Source organism: Myripristis murdjan, chromosome 5 (assembly GCF_902150065.1).
Source record: "Myripristis murdjan chromosome 5, fMyrMur1.1, whole genome shotgun sequence".
Taxonomy (NCBI): Eukaryota; Metazoa; Chordata; class Actinopteri; order Holocentriformes; family Holocentridae; genus Myripristis; species Myripristis murdjan.
Genome location: NC_043984.1, coordinates 11,761,376 through 11,777,981, shown reverse-complemented (window position 1 = coordinate 11,777,981; position 16,606 = coordinate 11,761,376). Strand labels below are relative to the sequence as shown.

The window sequence follows — 16,606 nt, the reverse complement described above, 5'->3', positions numbered from 1 at the left end:
TACCTGACACCAGAAATTTCATTCAAATTTTGGCAATCCACATTGTCTCAACTTGTGGAGACAGTGTGTGGAGCATGTTTTTCTCCAGTACAGCCTCACTTCCTGATAAAGGCTGCCGAGACGGGTGTGTTTTTACATGAAAATCTTGGCTATTGCAGCTATAAGTCTTAAGAACATGAGCTGACGAGTTGACTGAGAGCAGTTTTATTCTTATTTATGCCCGGGGGGGGAGCGGTTACAGAATATCACCTATGTGCTGCTGTCTCTCAGCTGCCTGCCTCTCCATCTGTTGCACGTCTGCCAGACTGCTGGTCCAAATGATCTAAATGTTCATCTCTGTGCCTGTCAGTCACTGTATCTCTGTACGTCAAACCTGCCTTGAAACCAAACTTTTCATCTGTCCTTATCTACCGTATGATCAGGTGCACAGCAAAGACCATTCACACAGAGAAGGGAAAAAAAGCCTTATGCTGAAAAGTTAGTGGCCAGTAAATTCCTGCTTTCCCTCTTGATCACTTGCGCCCTTTCATTTTGTTTGGTTGCCAGTCTTGTCTGGGCCGTTTTCCTCCTTATTTCCTCTCTGGGAGAGACAGTGAAAGACAGGCACTGAGAGCTGTGGTCACTGTGTGTGTCTGGTGGCCTGCAGGCCTGTTCTGCTGCCATCGCCATTCAGAAGGGCTGTGCCGCGGTTTCTCCCACACGTCGACTGCGCACACACACACAGACACACACATACTCTGCTTCTCTGCCCCTATTTCTTTTTCTTTCTTCCGCTCTTACTTTCTTTTGCTCTTTCTGACACACACTTACACATGAGCATGCAGTGGGTATCTGCCCCCATGCCCACACACACACACACACACTCACTCATACACACTCACTCCGCACCCCCTGGTGCCCCTCTGTCTCTCCTTCCTCTGTCTCTCTCTCCTTTCCTCACGAGTTTTCCACCTCCTCTTTCCTCCCTCGCTCCCAGCTGTGTTATACTGCTATGGAATATAAGTAGCAACAGGCTGACTATAAATATCGCCTGCCCACCCAAGACTGTTAGGATTATTATTTTTCTTATAATCACTGTGGTCTCTCTATAAACCGAACAGATTATTATTTGGTTTTTGTTCCCTGGTCCTTGTTTCAGTGGTGAGGAGTTGGCTCCAGTCAGCCTCTGTCTAGGACATTTTTCCTTTTGTCGGTGTGTTACGTGGGTAGGACCGACACGGGATTGAGTGAGCGGGTGAAAGGTGAAAGGCCTCGATGGGTGCTGTAATGACCGCTTTGAGAGCAGGTTGGCCGGCGGCAAGGAAGAGACGGGAATGAAAGACAGAGATAGGGAGAAAGACAGAGCAAGAGGCGCACAGACCAAATCAGAGAGCGAGGCCGGGACAGACAGAAAATGACGTAGGAGTCGAGTGAAAGCCAGAGGAGGGATGAGAGGACAATAAGGGCGAGCGGTTTGGAGATTCAGGAGCGCTTGTAAAGGTGAAGAGGAGTGCTTTTTCGGATTTACTATGACAAAGCTCTTTTCTTGTTTTTTTTTTTTTTTTTCAAAGCGGGGGCTGAGCTCCCAGTTGTTTAAAAATGGAGTCGTTCTGTGTGTGTGTGTGCTGCCTCAGCCTACAGCTGGGAGCCAGCTGTGTGAATCAACTTCTCCACTCCTCATCTGCTCTCTCCATTCATCCATCCATCCACTCATCCTTCCCTCTCTCTATTTTCTCCGGTTGTCCTCCTTAAAAGGAGTTCAAAGAGATATTTGTGGTCGGCGCATTACCAGCCTGATACACGGCACTCCTGATACACACATGGAGGAGGATGAAGAGGGGGAGACAAGACATGAGTTACAGGGTAAAAAGGGAGGAGAGCAAGGTGAGCCGGAGAGAGGGAGCGGGTGGAAAAGAGGCTGGAGGTAAGGAGAGAGGAGGGGGGAGGAGGAGAGAGGAGCGGGGTGCAGGAAACCACAGGTATGTGCAGGAATGGGCGGGTGGGTGGCCTGGAGAGAGGAGGAGGGAAAAGTGGGAACGCGAAAGGCTGGAGGAGTGAAGGAATAGAGGGTTGGTGGGGAATTAGGGGAAAAAAGAAAGGCTTTCTTATGTGTTTGAAGCAGCACGTCTCGTCTGATGGCTGATCTGCAAGTTGCTGGCTGGAGTCCCTCTGCTGGAGTGTGAATGAGCAGCGCTCCCCCTTTCTGTCTCGCTGCTCCACTGTCATCTAATGGCCCTTAAGAGAGTGAAGCTGCTCGGCGGCCAGCAGCACAGAACTGCGGTTGTGCAGGCAAACGCAGGCAAGGAGAGGGGAACCGCTTCTAATGCTAAAATAACACCGTTTAGTCAAACTGACAGTCTGCAAAGGTGAAATTGCATACATAGGCAGGGGAACAGCAAATATGAAAGCATGTGCACAATACATGTAATGTGTTATGAGTGGATACAAGGCAGCCTAAGTAAATATTCATAGTCATATTTTTTATTAGAAGTGATTCTGGGCCAATAAATCTATCTGGGATTTTGCTGTTTTACATATTCTCAACGGCTTGACTTAACCTTTGTTTAACCCGGTAAGAGTGTCTTTTTACAAACAATACAACATAAAGCAAACATGCAGTCACAGTAGAGCATCCAGTTAGACAGAGAGCATCAGGATTACATAAATTAGACGTAAAGACAATTACAAAACAATGTTACATTGCAAGTCCCATGAGAGTTAAGCAAATTATCCATATGAAACCAGTTATTAAGTCATTCTTTAAGGTGTTCTAGGTGAAAGTTTTTAAGTGCACTTAAAAACTTTGTGTAACCACTGAGAACAGACATCTGCAAAACGATTCATAGTACGCATCACGACACACGGCTCAAGGTAGGACTTGTATCATGATAACACAGCAATTGGCTGAAAATGTATAAACAGAGCTTAAAATCCAGCTTCATAACACCTGGGTAGAGTAATAACATAAACAACATGTTGTATAATAAACCGGGTCGCCAACTGACTCAAAACAATTACATTCAAAATTCCCAATCCCCAATTTAATATATTAAAACAGAATTAGCACAGTGCACTAAAATGTGGATGTCATACCATCATGTGAAAATGAAATGCATAAATGATACATATCAATACAAAAGACCAGATAGTTGATACAGTATTGCAGCTATAAGGGCCGTACAAACAATCTCCTCGGTACATGTGTGCATAACGCTCCTTTTCTCTTCATCTTCTGCCCTCAACGTAATTCTTGTTGCTGGCAATGAGAATTATGTTCCTTGTCAACATGCCTAAGCCTCAAAAAATACAGCACAGGCTCCTCTGTGTGCTCCGTTCTGTTCTCTGACTTGGGTCTGTTTCACTGCGCTCCCTTCGCTCGGCTCTCTGTACAGTATCGCCGAGTCGTGTAGCGCCCCGATGTCTGTCATCAGTCACTCCGGCTGTGTAGCAACAAGGGATCAACGTTTCATTCTGCCATTCAGACAAGGTGAGAACCCCAGCAGTGAGAAATCAGCACCGCCACTTCCTCAGCCCACAGTTTACAGTACAGTGATGTGTTGGGTGTGAATCAGTGGGGTTGAAACATGGGTTATGGTGTTGACTGTATTAAACCACAGCGCTACTCTGGTAAACATTAGTTTAGGGTCGGCGTTCTTCAACTTTCTCAACGCAGCTGCCAAACGGCAAATTTATGGACTCCCCCCCTTGAACCCAGCCTCATTAGTGTTGCTGTCATGTGAGATCGGGCCAGCCGTAAGCAGGACGGAGACACGTTGTGCGCCCCGACTCCTGATTTCACAAGCCAAGGTTCACCGTTTTTAGCATATGCACCAGACATTATTCTTTCGCTGTTTCCTCAAACTTTCATTACAAAAAATAGATGTCTCCTGCAAAGCGACGTAATTTTTTAAAGTGAAGGTCAAGCACAGGAAATTCAGAAGAGTTCACCTCAAAAAGTCACAAAGCTCTTGTCCCTTGTCTTGTGTGTGTGTTAGTAAATAAACTATTTAAATATGCTTAGTAAAAGGCAATATGGCAAAAAAAAAAAAAAAAAGTCTTTTGCTTGCCATTCTATTTTCTTTAATTCTGTTCTGCTCTCAAAGCATCCTGAGATCTAGCAGGCAAAAAAAAAGTTTGCTGACTGACCAGATTAATATCTGATTCCTCTTTGAGGGTGTACGTGACCCTCTGTCATACAAAATCAGGTCACTTTTTGTTTTGTTGGAGTTGAATATTGGTTGTCTGCAGCTTGTTTGCCTGCCTCTTTGGTTAAATCTCTCTTGAAAATGAGAGTCTTAATCTCGAAGGGGATACCTGTTGAAATAAAACTTGAAAAAGTTGTCGCGTAAGTACATGTATGCCTAATCTTCCGTGTGGCAGGTCACTGAGTAGGGCTTATTGTGCGTTACAGTGACGTCTCCAGCGCTGTGGCCTTTAGGTGGTCACACCACCGGCCCCCATCACATTACAGCAGCTGCGAGGAATTCAGAGTCTGGGTGGGTAAAGGGGTAAAAAATACAGTGGGGGGGGGGCTTAGTGGGGGGAGGCACGGAGGAGGAGGGTTCTGTGTTGCATGGGGGGGGAGTGTTACAAAAACAAAGACAGATTTCAAAAACAAAGTTTACCACCAAAGGAAAACAACAGAGCTAGAAAAAGTTGGTGGGTGAGGAAAGAAAGAAAGAAAGAAAGGCAGAAAAAAACAGCAATGAAAAAGAGAACGAGGTAGAGTCTTGGCTGTGGTTGGCTCCGGGCCTGAGCGAGCCCCTCCTCCTTTTCTCCCCGCTCCTCCCTCCCTCTGTCTCTGGCCCTAACACAACAGAATCCCCCACAAGCCCAGCCACATCAGGAACGGCTGGCTACATTATAGCTGCCATTATCGTCTCCCAAGTCATAACAGCCAGAGAACACCCACCTCGATCGCTGCTCCGCCAGGACGGGGGAGGGGCGAGGGAGAGGTCGCAGGAGCAGGAATGAGCCGGGAGAGAGGGAATGAGGGAGAGGGTGGGGAAGAGAGAGTGAAAGGGAGGTGGAGAGAGGGAGAGAGAGAGAGGAGGGAGGGAATGAGGGAGAGAGACAGAAACAAAATACTTTCAGATGGGTGTTTATACTGCACGACTTGTTTCCAGAGATGTGTTGGCGTTTTATGTGTGCTGTTTTGGGTGTGTGTGTGTGTGTGTGTGTGTGTGTGTACGTGTACATCTAAGTCAATAAATAGATGAGCCAACACACACACACGCACACACACACACACTCATATTCCCTCCTCAGAGGCGTAGAAAAATTAGGTTAAAAACATATCATGAAATGCCCCTTCTTACGAGTGTGTGTGTGTGTGTGTGTGTGTGTTTTGGAGGGTGGGTGGGGGTAGTTTAGTGTTGCACTCAAGAGAAGAGTAGAGTAGAAGCACAGCAGGGCTGTATCTTTTGTCTAACAGAACCAGTGACCTGAGGGAGCGTCTGTCCTCTCCAGAGACTTCCCCGAAGGGAGAGGGAGCAGAGCATGATGGGAATGCCACAAATGGTCAAATCATGCAAAACATTCAAAACCTTTAATATTATTGTTATTGCACTGGCATTCTTGCCTTAATGATACAGTTCAGACATGCAGTGTAAGGCCTGGTCCACACTTCAAACCTCTGAGCCTACAGGACGCTCCCACTGTGTCTCTTCTGATATTACAAAAGCAAACTATCCCATTGGAGTTGAATGGAGTGCTTAAAGCAGTCTCAGTTTAATAGTGATGCCTCTATATGACCTACATTGGCAAACAAGACCAGGCCAGATTAATGTCTTTATAACATGAGGCGGTGGTGCTCATGAGGAACTGCAGTCTTCATCCCCATTGTCCACATTTTTTAAATCATCCATTAATCTTGTTACTTTTAATGAAATATAAAACATACATTTTGAAATGTTACTTCTGTATCTGCAGTTTGAGATGCAATATTTGCATTTTTAATAGACTGTCAAGTCCTGAAGTGAAATGTCTCCAGTGTGTATGTGGCATGGTGTTCATGTTTCATGCAAAATCTCATAACTCTGAATCGCACACTGAAGTATATGTAGGCTATCACCCTGCCTCTGCTACAATAATAAGTTCATTTCTATACAGTCTATCTAAAAATTACATGTGTGTTTGTGGCATTCATAAATTTCATGAGCAAGAAAAATCCAAACTTTAATTATCGACTTAGAACTAGACACTATTGTCTGCGTTTGCATGAGAGGGAATAATTGTCCAGGATTGCCGAAAGATAAAGAAAGGAATTACATTTTTGGTTTGATCATACGAATTGAAAATATGTTGGGTGACAAGTCGCAGCTGGCCTCGGAGTATTTTTTGCATGTGGATGAAAGTTTGCTTCCCACAACTAGCTCTCTGATTAGCCACTTTTCTAATTTGCATAATAACAACACAGTTTGATTTCTGTTCCTTGATTGGCCACCAGTTCAACATGTTGAGTGAGCTGGTCAGCTGATGAGATATTAGACACACTTACAGGCCATCAGCGGGATTTATGTGCAGCAGCAATGAGGAAAGAAGGCAAATTAAATGGCTTTTAAGACAGTAATGTCTATGGTAATTATTCTGTAATTATTTGAATACAATGAGATTGCCCGCCTAACACTGTGTGAATGAATTCTATTTTCAGCCATTATTCTTACATGTTGGTGTGTGTTTGATGACTACATGATGACTCACTCACCTCTTGCCTGTAGTATAAAAACATATATGCTTCTTCTATAAAAAAAAAAAAAAAAAAAAAAAAAGCCTTTATGCCTTTTGTCCAGTGCATTGAACTACTCAGAAGCCACAGCTTCAGACATGAATCTGTGTGAGCTGTCAGTGTTTTCTGACCATTGAAGTGGCTGAACACAGTAATAAGCACTTTTAAAATTGCTTTGCTCAGAAAATGAAACCACCTCCTGCCTCAGCATCTGTGTCCTCAGTTTAACTGTACTCCAACATATTTGATTCCCAACAAAAAGTCAAAAAACTTTTTTTTTTTGACTGGCAGTGGTTAGGTTTCTGACAGAGTCAATGAGTGAGAATACTAACCCATATGAAACCCTATTTTATTTATTGGTGGTGGGATGTGCTGATTTGGAAAGTAGGTATGTAGGGATGGAAACTACCAGACCACAGCCATTACTGCTTGGTCTGGGCTTGTTCAGAAAATATCCTCCTCAATCAGCGTAATAGATCTAATGACAAATGGTAGAGTATGGAGATAGTAACATAAACAAAGTGGAGCAGAAAATTATGATGTTTTGTAACAGGATACTAGTTGAAGTTTTACCAATGAACTGAAAGTCCCTTCCGCTTATTTTCTTCACTCTTTTGTTTTTGGGGATTTTGACTATCCAGTTAAGACTAGATCTAAAAACCAACTCACTGATAGGTTCATTTAAATGACTGTTTGTGTGTTCACTGATTAATTATCTATCAAAACAGTTAAATATGCCATGTCCAAGAGGTGGTTTGCAGCCACACTGACCAGCCATCATAGCTCACAAACCAAACAGTTTTTCTCGGGATTGGACTGAAAGGATTCCTGCATCATGATGAATCAGCCAGTCATCCTAAATATTTCAAGTATCCTTGGGTTGGCAGTGCTGAGGAGGACACTATGGGATATTCACGCAGCAACGATGTGATTTTTCATGTAATTTTGCCCTGTCCTTTTCTGTGTTTTCTTTTTCTTCAATATTCCAATATTTTTGAACACCTGTTTGTTTACAATGGATGTTACTTTCTCTTGTTTTTCCTGTTTTCTCCACATTATTTCCTGTTTTTCTTTTCTTTTTGACATTTATGAGATCAAATTCCTATACAGAGCTGGGGCAGATTCCTCCTCATAATAAGTGCATAAGGGTGGTGATGTATGGCTGTTGAATTATTTGGTTTGGGTTGGTGGCGGTGCAGAGGCATGGAGCTTCAGGTGTTTGAATGGGGGATTTTTGGGTGCAGAGGGTGGCTGGACATCCTGTCCTCATCCTCAGCTCCTTGGTTCCTACCCAGCTTACCCATGCCGCAGCAGAGCAGACTTGTTTAGTTAGCCGTTTGATTTATGGCCTTGGGGTTTTTAATATGCTGTTGCCCCATCCCTCTCAAACCCAGCACCACAAAATTACACTGGGGAGCAAAGTCACTCCCTCTCCTTCAGTGTTTCTCACAAAATATTGGCCTAAAATAGCAGGAGGGAGCAGGATACCACGACACCTGTGTCAGCACTGACTAGATTCATACATACTTACATTACTTACTCTACATTAGGACCAGGGAATTCATCAGAAAATTATCGAAATTGCAATAACCAAATTGAATGAGCTGCTATTTTTTGAGAACTGTAAAATGTAATGTGACATGATTCTACAGAGATGCCCTGGCGAACAAGTCATATTGTCCTGATGTTAAAAAGAAAAGAAAGAAAAAAATAATAAAATATATATATATATATATATATATATATATATATATATGTGTGTGTTTGGTACAGACGCAAACACAAAATGACATTATCATCATTGTGAGTGTTTCAGTGAATAAACTGTCATTCCCACTAAAATTCCCACAGCAATGCTGCTCGCACAGTATCTGACAAAATAAGAGAAATATAACTTCTTCACCATATTGTTCAGTCCTAGTCTACATAGAGTTTGTAAACACTTGTTGACTTATTCTATGGTTGCACTTATTGGAAGTCACCGGATGAGAGTATGCAAGCTATGTGCTGTGCAAATGAATCACAAAATACACAACTGAGTGTTCGCAGACACATCCAGGCATTTCAGTAAAACACACACACACACACACACTTTCTCTCTATCCCTGGAGAAACGCTCGCAAAGACATTTTTCATAGAACTGCAACTTGCTTATGCGCAGGTGGTCTCATACATTATTCACTCTCACTCTGAGATACACCATTTATCATGTCAATCACACTCTCTCCAACACACACACACACACACACACGCTCCAATGCAAACACACTTGTCTCCCAAACTCCCTCTCCTGCACACTCTCACACACACACCTGCCAATGGGCTTACACGCTACTTCTATATTCACACTCTTTCACAAACACACACTCTCGCATTCTCTGTGGACTTGGTGGCCACTGGATTCTCGTGCTACCTCCCGGCGAGACTGACAGGTGTGTTGGTGTGTGTGTGTGTTGGTGTGTGTGTTGAACTGTCTGGAGACCCCCCCCCTCCTGGTATTTATTAGTTTTGGACAGCTGAGATGCCTGGCGAGATCTCTATTTAGCACTTCCGGCTAATTATCATACACACATCTGAGCCCAGTGCTGAATATGCGCAATTACCCCAGGCCGCCCATGTCATTTAGCCGCCCACCATCTTTGAGTGCTAAATCCCCGCGGTAGCTTGTGGCCTTAAAAAGGTCCCCACTGCCCTTTTAACACTTGCGCCACTACCATAACAGTCCTGACAACCTGTTGCACTCAAACCACAGAGCTTTCATCTGCATTAGACAGAGGCTTTCCTCGACTCTTCCTACATAGCAGTGCCTCTAGCGCAGGACAAAGACATATAAACAAGCTCCATTTATTAAATTGTAAACTCTTACACTATTCATAGTTTTATTTTTTTTATTAAAAGAGAGCATATACAAAAAATAAAAAAATGAGACATTCTTACACACATGGAGGTAATTCTGTGAGATTTTTGTGTACACTAATAAGAGATAAATGTTTCAAATTCATATGATTAGACAAGATCGGTATTCATACAATCATATAAAACTACGTTTATGGCTAATTTTGAATTTGTGATAGCTGTCATATCAGTGTGTGCAGTCTTTTTCTTTTTTTTTTTTTTTTTTTTTTTTTGTCTAATTACCTCTCTAACCGAGTTCCAGTTATTAGTACCTGCAGTGATGTGGTTGGATGTAATGAGCCGGCACTTGCTCCCAAGATCTGTAAGCTAAAATTACCTCGCACATGGTGATGAACGACACTGTTCACTCCTGCTGAAAGACACCTACGTATTACATATTGCCCTTGTCTGTTTTATCTGTAAGGTTGATGATTTTCTGACGCTCGCCTGCTGTATTGTCCCTCTAGCCTGCTGATTGCTGCTTTCCAGGCAGAAAAAGGCGCGGCAGCTTTTCGGTGTCTGTCGGCAGCGTGTGAGGTGCATGCATGGGTTCTGTTTAGAGAAGAGAGATTTCAGCCAAGCCCATTGTTTGTGTCACAGGGTTTTGTCTAATCTGTGGGAGCGTGTCAGGGCACATCTACAACGTCATATGGTCTGCCTTGTGCGAGGCCGCATAACCTGTACGGTCCTCTGGTGGCATCCGGGCCGATTCAACCGTCACCAACGGCTTTATAGAATATGAGACTGTGACAAACCACAAGAGGATTTAAACAAAATCATGGACAAATATTTTGGCAAGGAGGAACTCAGAAACCAAAAAAGAGGAAAAAATTTAAGTCATCCTTTCTTAAAGGAGTAAAAAGTATCTGATCTGGGGCAGCAAATATCTTATGTATTTTCCTTTAAAGGAATACTTGATAGTTTGGGGCTAAATACCCTTTTCTTGACTTACGCAGACTGAGACAAGATGTTTGATACCACTTTCACCTCTGTACATCTACTGGTAGCATTTGTGTTAGTGTAGCATAAATACTTGAACTCTATGGGAGTCATTAGCCTAGCTCTATCAAAGTGAAAAAAAAAAAAATAAACCTTATAAAAATAAACCTAAGTCAGAAAAAAGGGTATTTTGCGCAACACTATTGAGTGTTCCTTTAAGGTACCCATTTTAAGTTCTTTCTTATAGGCCTCTCTGTTACACACAATGCTAAACAAAGTTTTTACATAACACTGAATACATAAATACATTCTGTTCAAGTCCCAAGGCTATGTAACATTTTCTACATGTGAAACTGTGTAGTTACAGTATATAAAAAGTAAAGTGATATATATAGAGATACGTGATTTCTGCATAATGACATGTTACTGCCAAGAGCCCAAGCTCCAGAGCTGGCAGCTATCCTATTGTGCAAATACTCTTTCTCAAGTCCTGACATTGAATCAATTTGTTGTAATGCTGCAATTTCATGTTTCACTCAGCGTCTGTGCTACATGGCAGTCCATAATGCACATGATTGTAATAGTTAGTACAGTCGATGATACATGATAGTAATAGATGCCATGGAGATGACACATTTATCCAAACAGAGCTGTGTGCTTACGTTTCTATCTCTGGGTGGCTGCAGAAGGATTCATCCTGTGTTTGTTAATGAACCATAGTTTTCCAGCCTAGCCACTCGAGACAATCACATAGCCCACACACAGATTATTCAGCGCTGATTCCTTTTTTTTTTTCCTCCATAACAATGCACAGACACGCATGGTTGGATTGCTCCAGATTCCTCCTGCTCTGAAATCACTGCAGTTGTTATTGCACACTTTAGTACCCTGTTACCAGTTTGCAGCCACCCCAGTTCTCAGTCTCAGGTTAACACTTTAACCATAGTGCTACTTGTAGCTTTGAATCACATTCATGTGTATCACCATAACTGTAATGGGATTTGCCCTCCATTCCCCTGCAAACATCAGTTCTCAGTTGGGTTTTTGTGCATCCGAACCCAGTGCAAATGCATAGATTTTAGTGTTCAGTCTTTACCTAAATGGTCTAATTTAGTTTGGTCTATCTTGACCTTTGCCTTGGTTGTTCTTGTTTCTTCCTGCCTCCTCTAGAAGGAATCAAGCTGTTCAGAGAGAGCTTATTTTGCTATTAAACTATCTGGCTTTGGTTTGGTTTGGTCTGTTATGAACATGCCATAGCTAGTGTTTTTTTTGTAGCCACAATTGTTCTTGTTAATTTGCCTTCTTTTTCAAGGGCACAAGGCAGCATTTTTGGTTTAGCGTGGTTGGGGTTGGGTTGGTTTGGTTTGGTTGGGCTGGGTTGTTGTAGGTTGGGATGAATGTGTTTGGTTTTCCTGTCGTGACCCGCAACGTGTTCTCGTCTCTGTGTGTGTCTTGTCCAGGGTGAAAGGGAGCAGCCGGCCAAACAGTCTCAGAGCTCCAATGCCAGTGGACATGCAGCCACACCAGGGGCTGTATCACTATGAGTCAACACCCAATCAGCCCTCCAGAGGGTAAGACAGCAGCTACATGCACTTCTTCATTCATTCATTACACTGCAGCAGGATTGCAATCTCTACTCATCTTTGGTAAACTCTGCAGCTGTTTTGCATAAGATAGGTTTAAATCTAGGGTGCTTCCCTCTCTAATCTCACTGCATTACAATGCTTACAGCATTTTTTTTTTTAAATGATCACTGCAGTCACTCTCTAGAAAGCATGGCTGTTACAAGGCTTAGAGACTCCTCTTTTACTCACATGCGCAGATATTCTCAGGGTGCAAAAGCCCAGGTCTCACTACAATTGTTGTGGAGATAGCCCGAGCTCAGCCCCTCACTCCTCCCTCTCTCCACCTTCTCCTCCTCCTCCTCCTCCTCCCCTCCTAATGCCACCCAGGTTGCGGGTGGACTCGGCCTCTCTCTCTCTCTGACAGCTGCTAATTACAGGCTGACCAGGCCCCGCTGCGCTCTGCATGACTGCCCCGCGCCCCGCTCAGGTTACCCACAGAGAGAGAGAGAGAGAGAGACGGTGAGAGAGAGACAGGGAGTTACAGAGAGAGAGGGAGAGAGACAGACAGAGAGAGAGAGTTGGAGAGAAAGGTGGGCGGGCATGACAGAGAAAGGGAGTGCAGGGGGGAGGAAGGAAGAGGAGATAGTAAGAGACAGAAAAGACAGAGGGGGCAGAGAGAGAGAGCGAATGAAATAGAGAGGTAGAACTGGATCGATGAATGGAAGAAGAGAGAAAGGGAGAAAAGAGGGAGAGTGGGAGGGAGGTAAAGTCGGGGGGAACCAGCATAGTGGATTAGAGCGGACAGATTAAGCTCCTGTGTGGAATACACGTTGTGGTGAAAGAATTAGAGAACTGAAAGGAAGACTTAGAAGGTGGATAGATGAATGCAGTCTGCCCCACAGGAGAGAGAGGGAGTGTGTGTGTGTGTGTGTGTGAGAGAGAGAGAGAGAGAGGGAGAGAGAGAGGTTTTGAACTAGCCAGTGAGACAGAGGAAAGGTCAGAGAACACATTGAAATTCATGAGAAGACTGGAAAGTTCCAATGAGGCTTCCCTTCTTTAGCTTAGGGGAAAACCCGGATGAGTAAATTTCCACAGAGCACCTCACAGTAAGGGCTATGCGCCATCTAGTGTTCAGTAGGAGACATCACAACAGCTTAGCGTGGAGAAGTGGTCCTATGGTGCCGGGTGTTCATGGCAACCTGCCCGCTGTCTTGCGCCTCTCATCAGTATGGAGTCCAGGAAAGGCAAGGGAAAAAAAAAAATATGCATATATATATATATATATATATATATATTTAAAGCTCCTGTGTACATATATATATATATATATATATATATATATATATATATATATATATATATATATGTATGTATATATATGTATGTATGTATGTATATATATATATATATATATATATATATATATTTCTAGGCCACAATTTACTAATTCATGACCACGAGATATACCTCATTCCCTCGGTTTAATTACCTTGTTCCCACAAGCATGAGGACTCCAACTTAAACAGTCAACATTTGTCCCTGAGGATCTCGGGGTGTGGGTCTGCTCACAGGCCTCTGAGACAATTGTTGATTGGTCCACACCCAAAGGCAGGGTTGCCAAACATTAAAAATAAGCAACCTTGCCTGTCAAAAGAGGCACAAAACAAGCAACTGGTACTGGTTCAATACTAAGACCCTTCTCCCCACTCTGGAACCTGTTCCAGCTCAACACCCACTCAGTCACAAAAAGTTGCTGAAATTTAGAAACAGCTGTTTCTAAGAAAGCAAGTGTCCAGTATTCTTTGTTTACTATAGTCCTAGCTCCTACTTCACAATTCATTTTCTAGTCTTGGCAGATAAACTCATTTCATGTGGCCAGACATATTTTGATATTCTGTAATCCAAAATTTCGATACAAATTTTTCTTGAGCCTATTCAGTTTCCTTAGTTGTGATGACATTGCCTTTCACTGCACCTGACTGATTGATGTTGTCATATTACTCCATTTGGGATTTGCTACTTGTAGACTAAAGTATAAATATTGGTAGTCTTTATCATCTTTAACCCAATCACATATTTTTTGGGTCTGTGTGGTTCTGGCAATCACTGATGTAATCTGTTGTCATCTTAACACCTGTGATTTCTGTCATGTGACCCAGTCACATATCATGTGAACAGTATATACGTCCTGTTGTTTGGTGTGATTTTCATGCACTGAAGATGATCCTAGGACCGACATGTTTGCACTGCACCTGAGCACTTTCTGAGCACTATTCATTAAATGTGGAAAGCAATTGTGCTTCAAATTTGCCTCAGTGCCTCTGTCAATAGTTTGCCGGCTTTTCTGAACTGTACTTGAAGGATTAATTTTATTGCACCATTCTGCACATTAATTAATGAATCTCTTGTTACGTAATGCTAACCCGAACCCTTGATGTTCCCAGCCTAGCCCCGTCAGGACGGTCTCCCTACAGTGATGTGTCCTCGCTGCGCGCACCACTTCACAACGGCCCTCCCCAGGACTGCCGAGCAATGTATAATCCTATGACCCCCAGTATGACTCCTGGACCTGGGCCGGGACAGGGGATCGGCGCCTGCTTGGATCAGTACATGAGGCCCCCACAAGCCCCACCCCCACACAGTATGATGGGCCACCGGGGCATGCCGTCCACAGAGGGTGAGTCGGTGTACCTCTTACATCTCCAAAATCTTATAGCTGAAGAGGGAAAACTCTTCAGATTTCTCCATTTTGAAAGATGAGCGGCAGCAACAACAGAGGACTAGTGTGTTTATCTGTGTGCTGCATGGAGTTGCAGAAAATGAATTAGCTTACTGAGTTTACCAACTTAAGGCAAAAAAGGCTAAAATTAAACAGAGCCTGCAAGTCTCCTAATATGAATGGTGACCTGAGGCCCGTTCTCCTTTTAAATGAAATGGTAGTAGATAACACACCTGCCTCTGCACCAACATGTACTTTAGGACTGCATTCTAACTGAGCCTCGTCTCCTGTGCTTTCCTATTGTCTCCCTACAAAGAAAAATGCTGCCCACTCTTTCACTTTTAAGTACTAACGTATAGCAAGTGATTTAACAGATGGAAAGTAAACTGCTAGTGTGGACGATGATGATGACGACGATGATGATGATGGTGATGATGATGATTCAAAGAGTGACAAGTCCTTTGTGTTTAACTGTACTCATTGGTTTTCACAATTTTGACTAATTTCCTCTGTGAAAATGTTTTTGACTACAACTTCCTCAACTGTGAAAAGTGAAAAGTGACTCCAAAACATTATCCCCTCTCACTAATAAGGGTAAGCCTAGACATTACAGATGCTTACAGCTGTAGCTCAAGCTTCAAATGTCACAGTTGGCCTCTGGCTGACTGTATTTCTGACCAGTGGTTTTCAAAGAGGGGTCCAGGTACCCCTAGGGGTATGTGAGTGGCTTCCAGGGGGTCCTCAACAAAAAGAAGAATCATTTAATTCTAATTTAACTTAATTTACTAGAAATTGTTATGATATTAAAATCTAGGGAAAATGGGAGTTGGTAACTTAATGAAAGGTCATTTGAGGGTTAGGGTCCAAAGATTGTTAAAACCTGTTTCTGTGTGTCCCTGGTGTTTAACAGGTGGCAATGGCGCCCCCTACTGTAACCAGAACAACATGATGTCCTCTCATCATAGCTTCTGCCAGGGCCAGCCTGGCTCTGATCAGATCAGCTCTGGGGATGGTAAGTAAACACTCACAGCCTGGTGTGAAAGTGGTGTGAACTGTTTTAGTGTTTTTCACGTAACTCATGTAGTTTCTTCTCCAAAAAGAAAAAGAAAAACTTTCTGCTCTCCAGTGTCACCATCAATTTAACCATCGGGCTTTGCTCTTGGTTTGCTTCTTCCTCTTTAGGGTCACGGTTCTCCACACCTCGGTCCATGCTGAAGCTTAGTAAAAAGAGAGCTCTGTCCATCTCTCCTCTATCTGACGCCAGCGTAGACCTGCAGACAGTCATCCGCACATCACCCAACTCCCTGGTGGCCTTTGTCAACTCTCGGTGCAACCCCAATGGGGCCAGCTCTTACGGCCATCTGTCCGTAGGCGCCATGAGGTCCGATATTTACAGACACTAACCTTCACTCAAATAACGCTCAAAAAAGACAAATGCAATAAATTAGTAGCAACATCAATATCTATTATCTCCTTAAGGCAAGCAACGTCTATAATATTCTAAGTGTCTGATTCAAAGTAATCTGGCTGACATCCCAGTAAGTAATCCTTAAGTGAGGTTTAGGGAGAAACAAATGGGGACACACTCCTTCTTGTGACATTAGCCTTAAAGGTGCAATATGCAATATTTTGCCTTAAGGCAGGATACTTGGTAGCCAAACTTGGTGGCCTTCTTATCCCAACACTTGTCACTCATCTTGATAAGCTGTCAACTAGCCTTAGGCTGGGTTATCCTGTTTCCATAAAAACACACCATGTGCGTTAAAAAAGTAAAAAGTTGTT

At 43.2% G+C, this 16,606-nt stretch overlaps 1 protein-coding gene across 1 annotated transcript in view; it reads left to right on the top strand.

Annotated features, from left to right (window-relative positions):
* gli1 (GLI family zinc finger 1) overlaps positions 1–16,606 on the top strand; it is a 55,352-nt gene that overhangs the window by 28,843 nt on the left and 9,903 nt on the right. Inside the window, exons 2-5 of the mRNA XM_030052493.1 lie at positions 12,001–12,111; positions 14,550–14,782; positions 15,735–15,836; positions 16,007–16,205. Of these exons, the coding sequence (XP_029908353.1) occupies positions 12,041–12,111; positions 14,550–14,782; positions 15,735–15,836; positions 16,007–16,205 (605 nt within the window). The 5' untranslated portion in view covers positions 12,001–12,040. The remainder of the gene's footprint in view (positions 1–12,000; positions 12,112–14,549; positions 14,783–15,734; positions 15,837–16,006; positions 16,206–16,606) is intronic.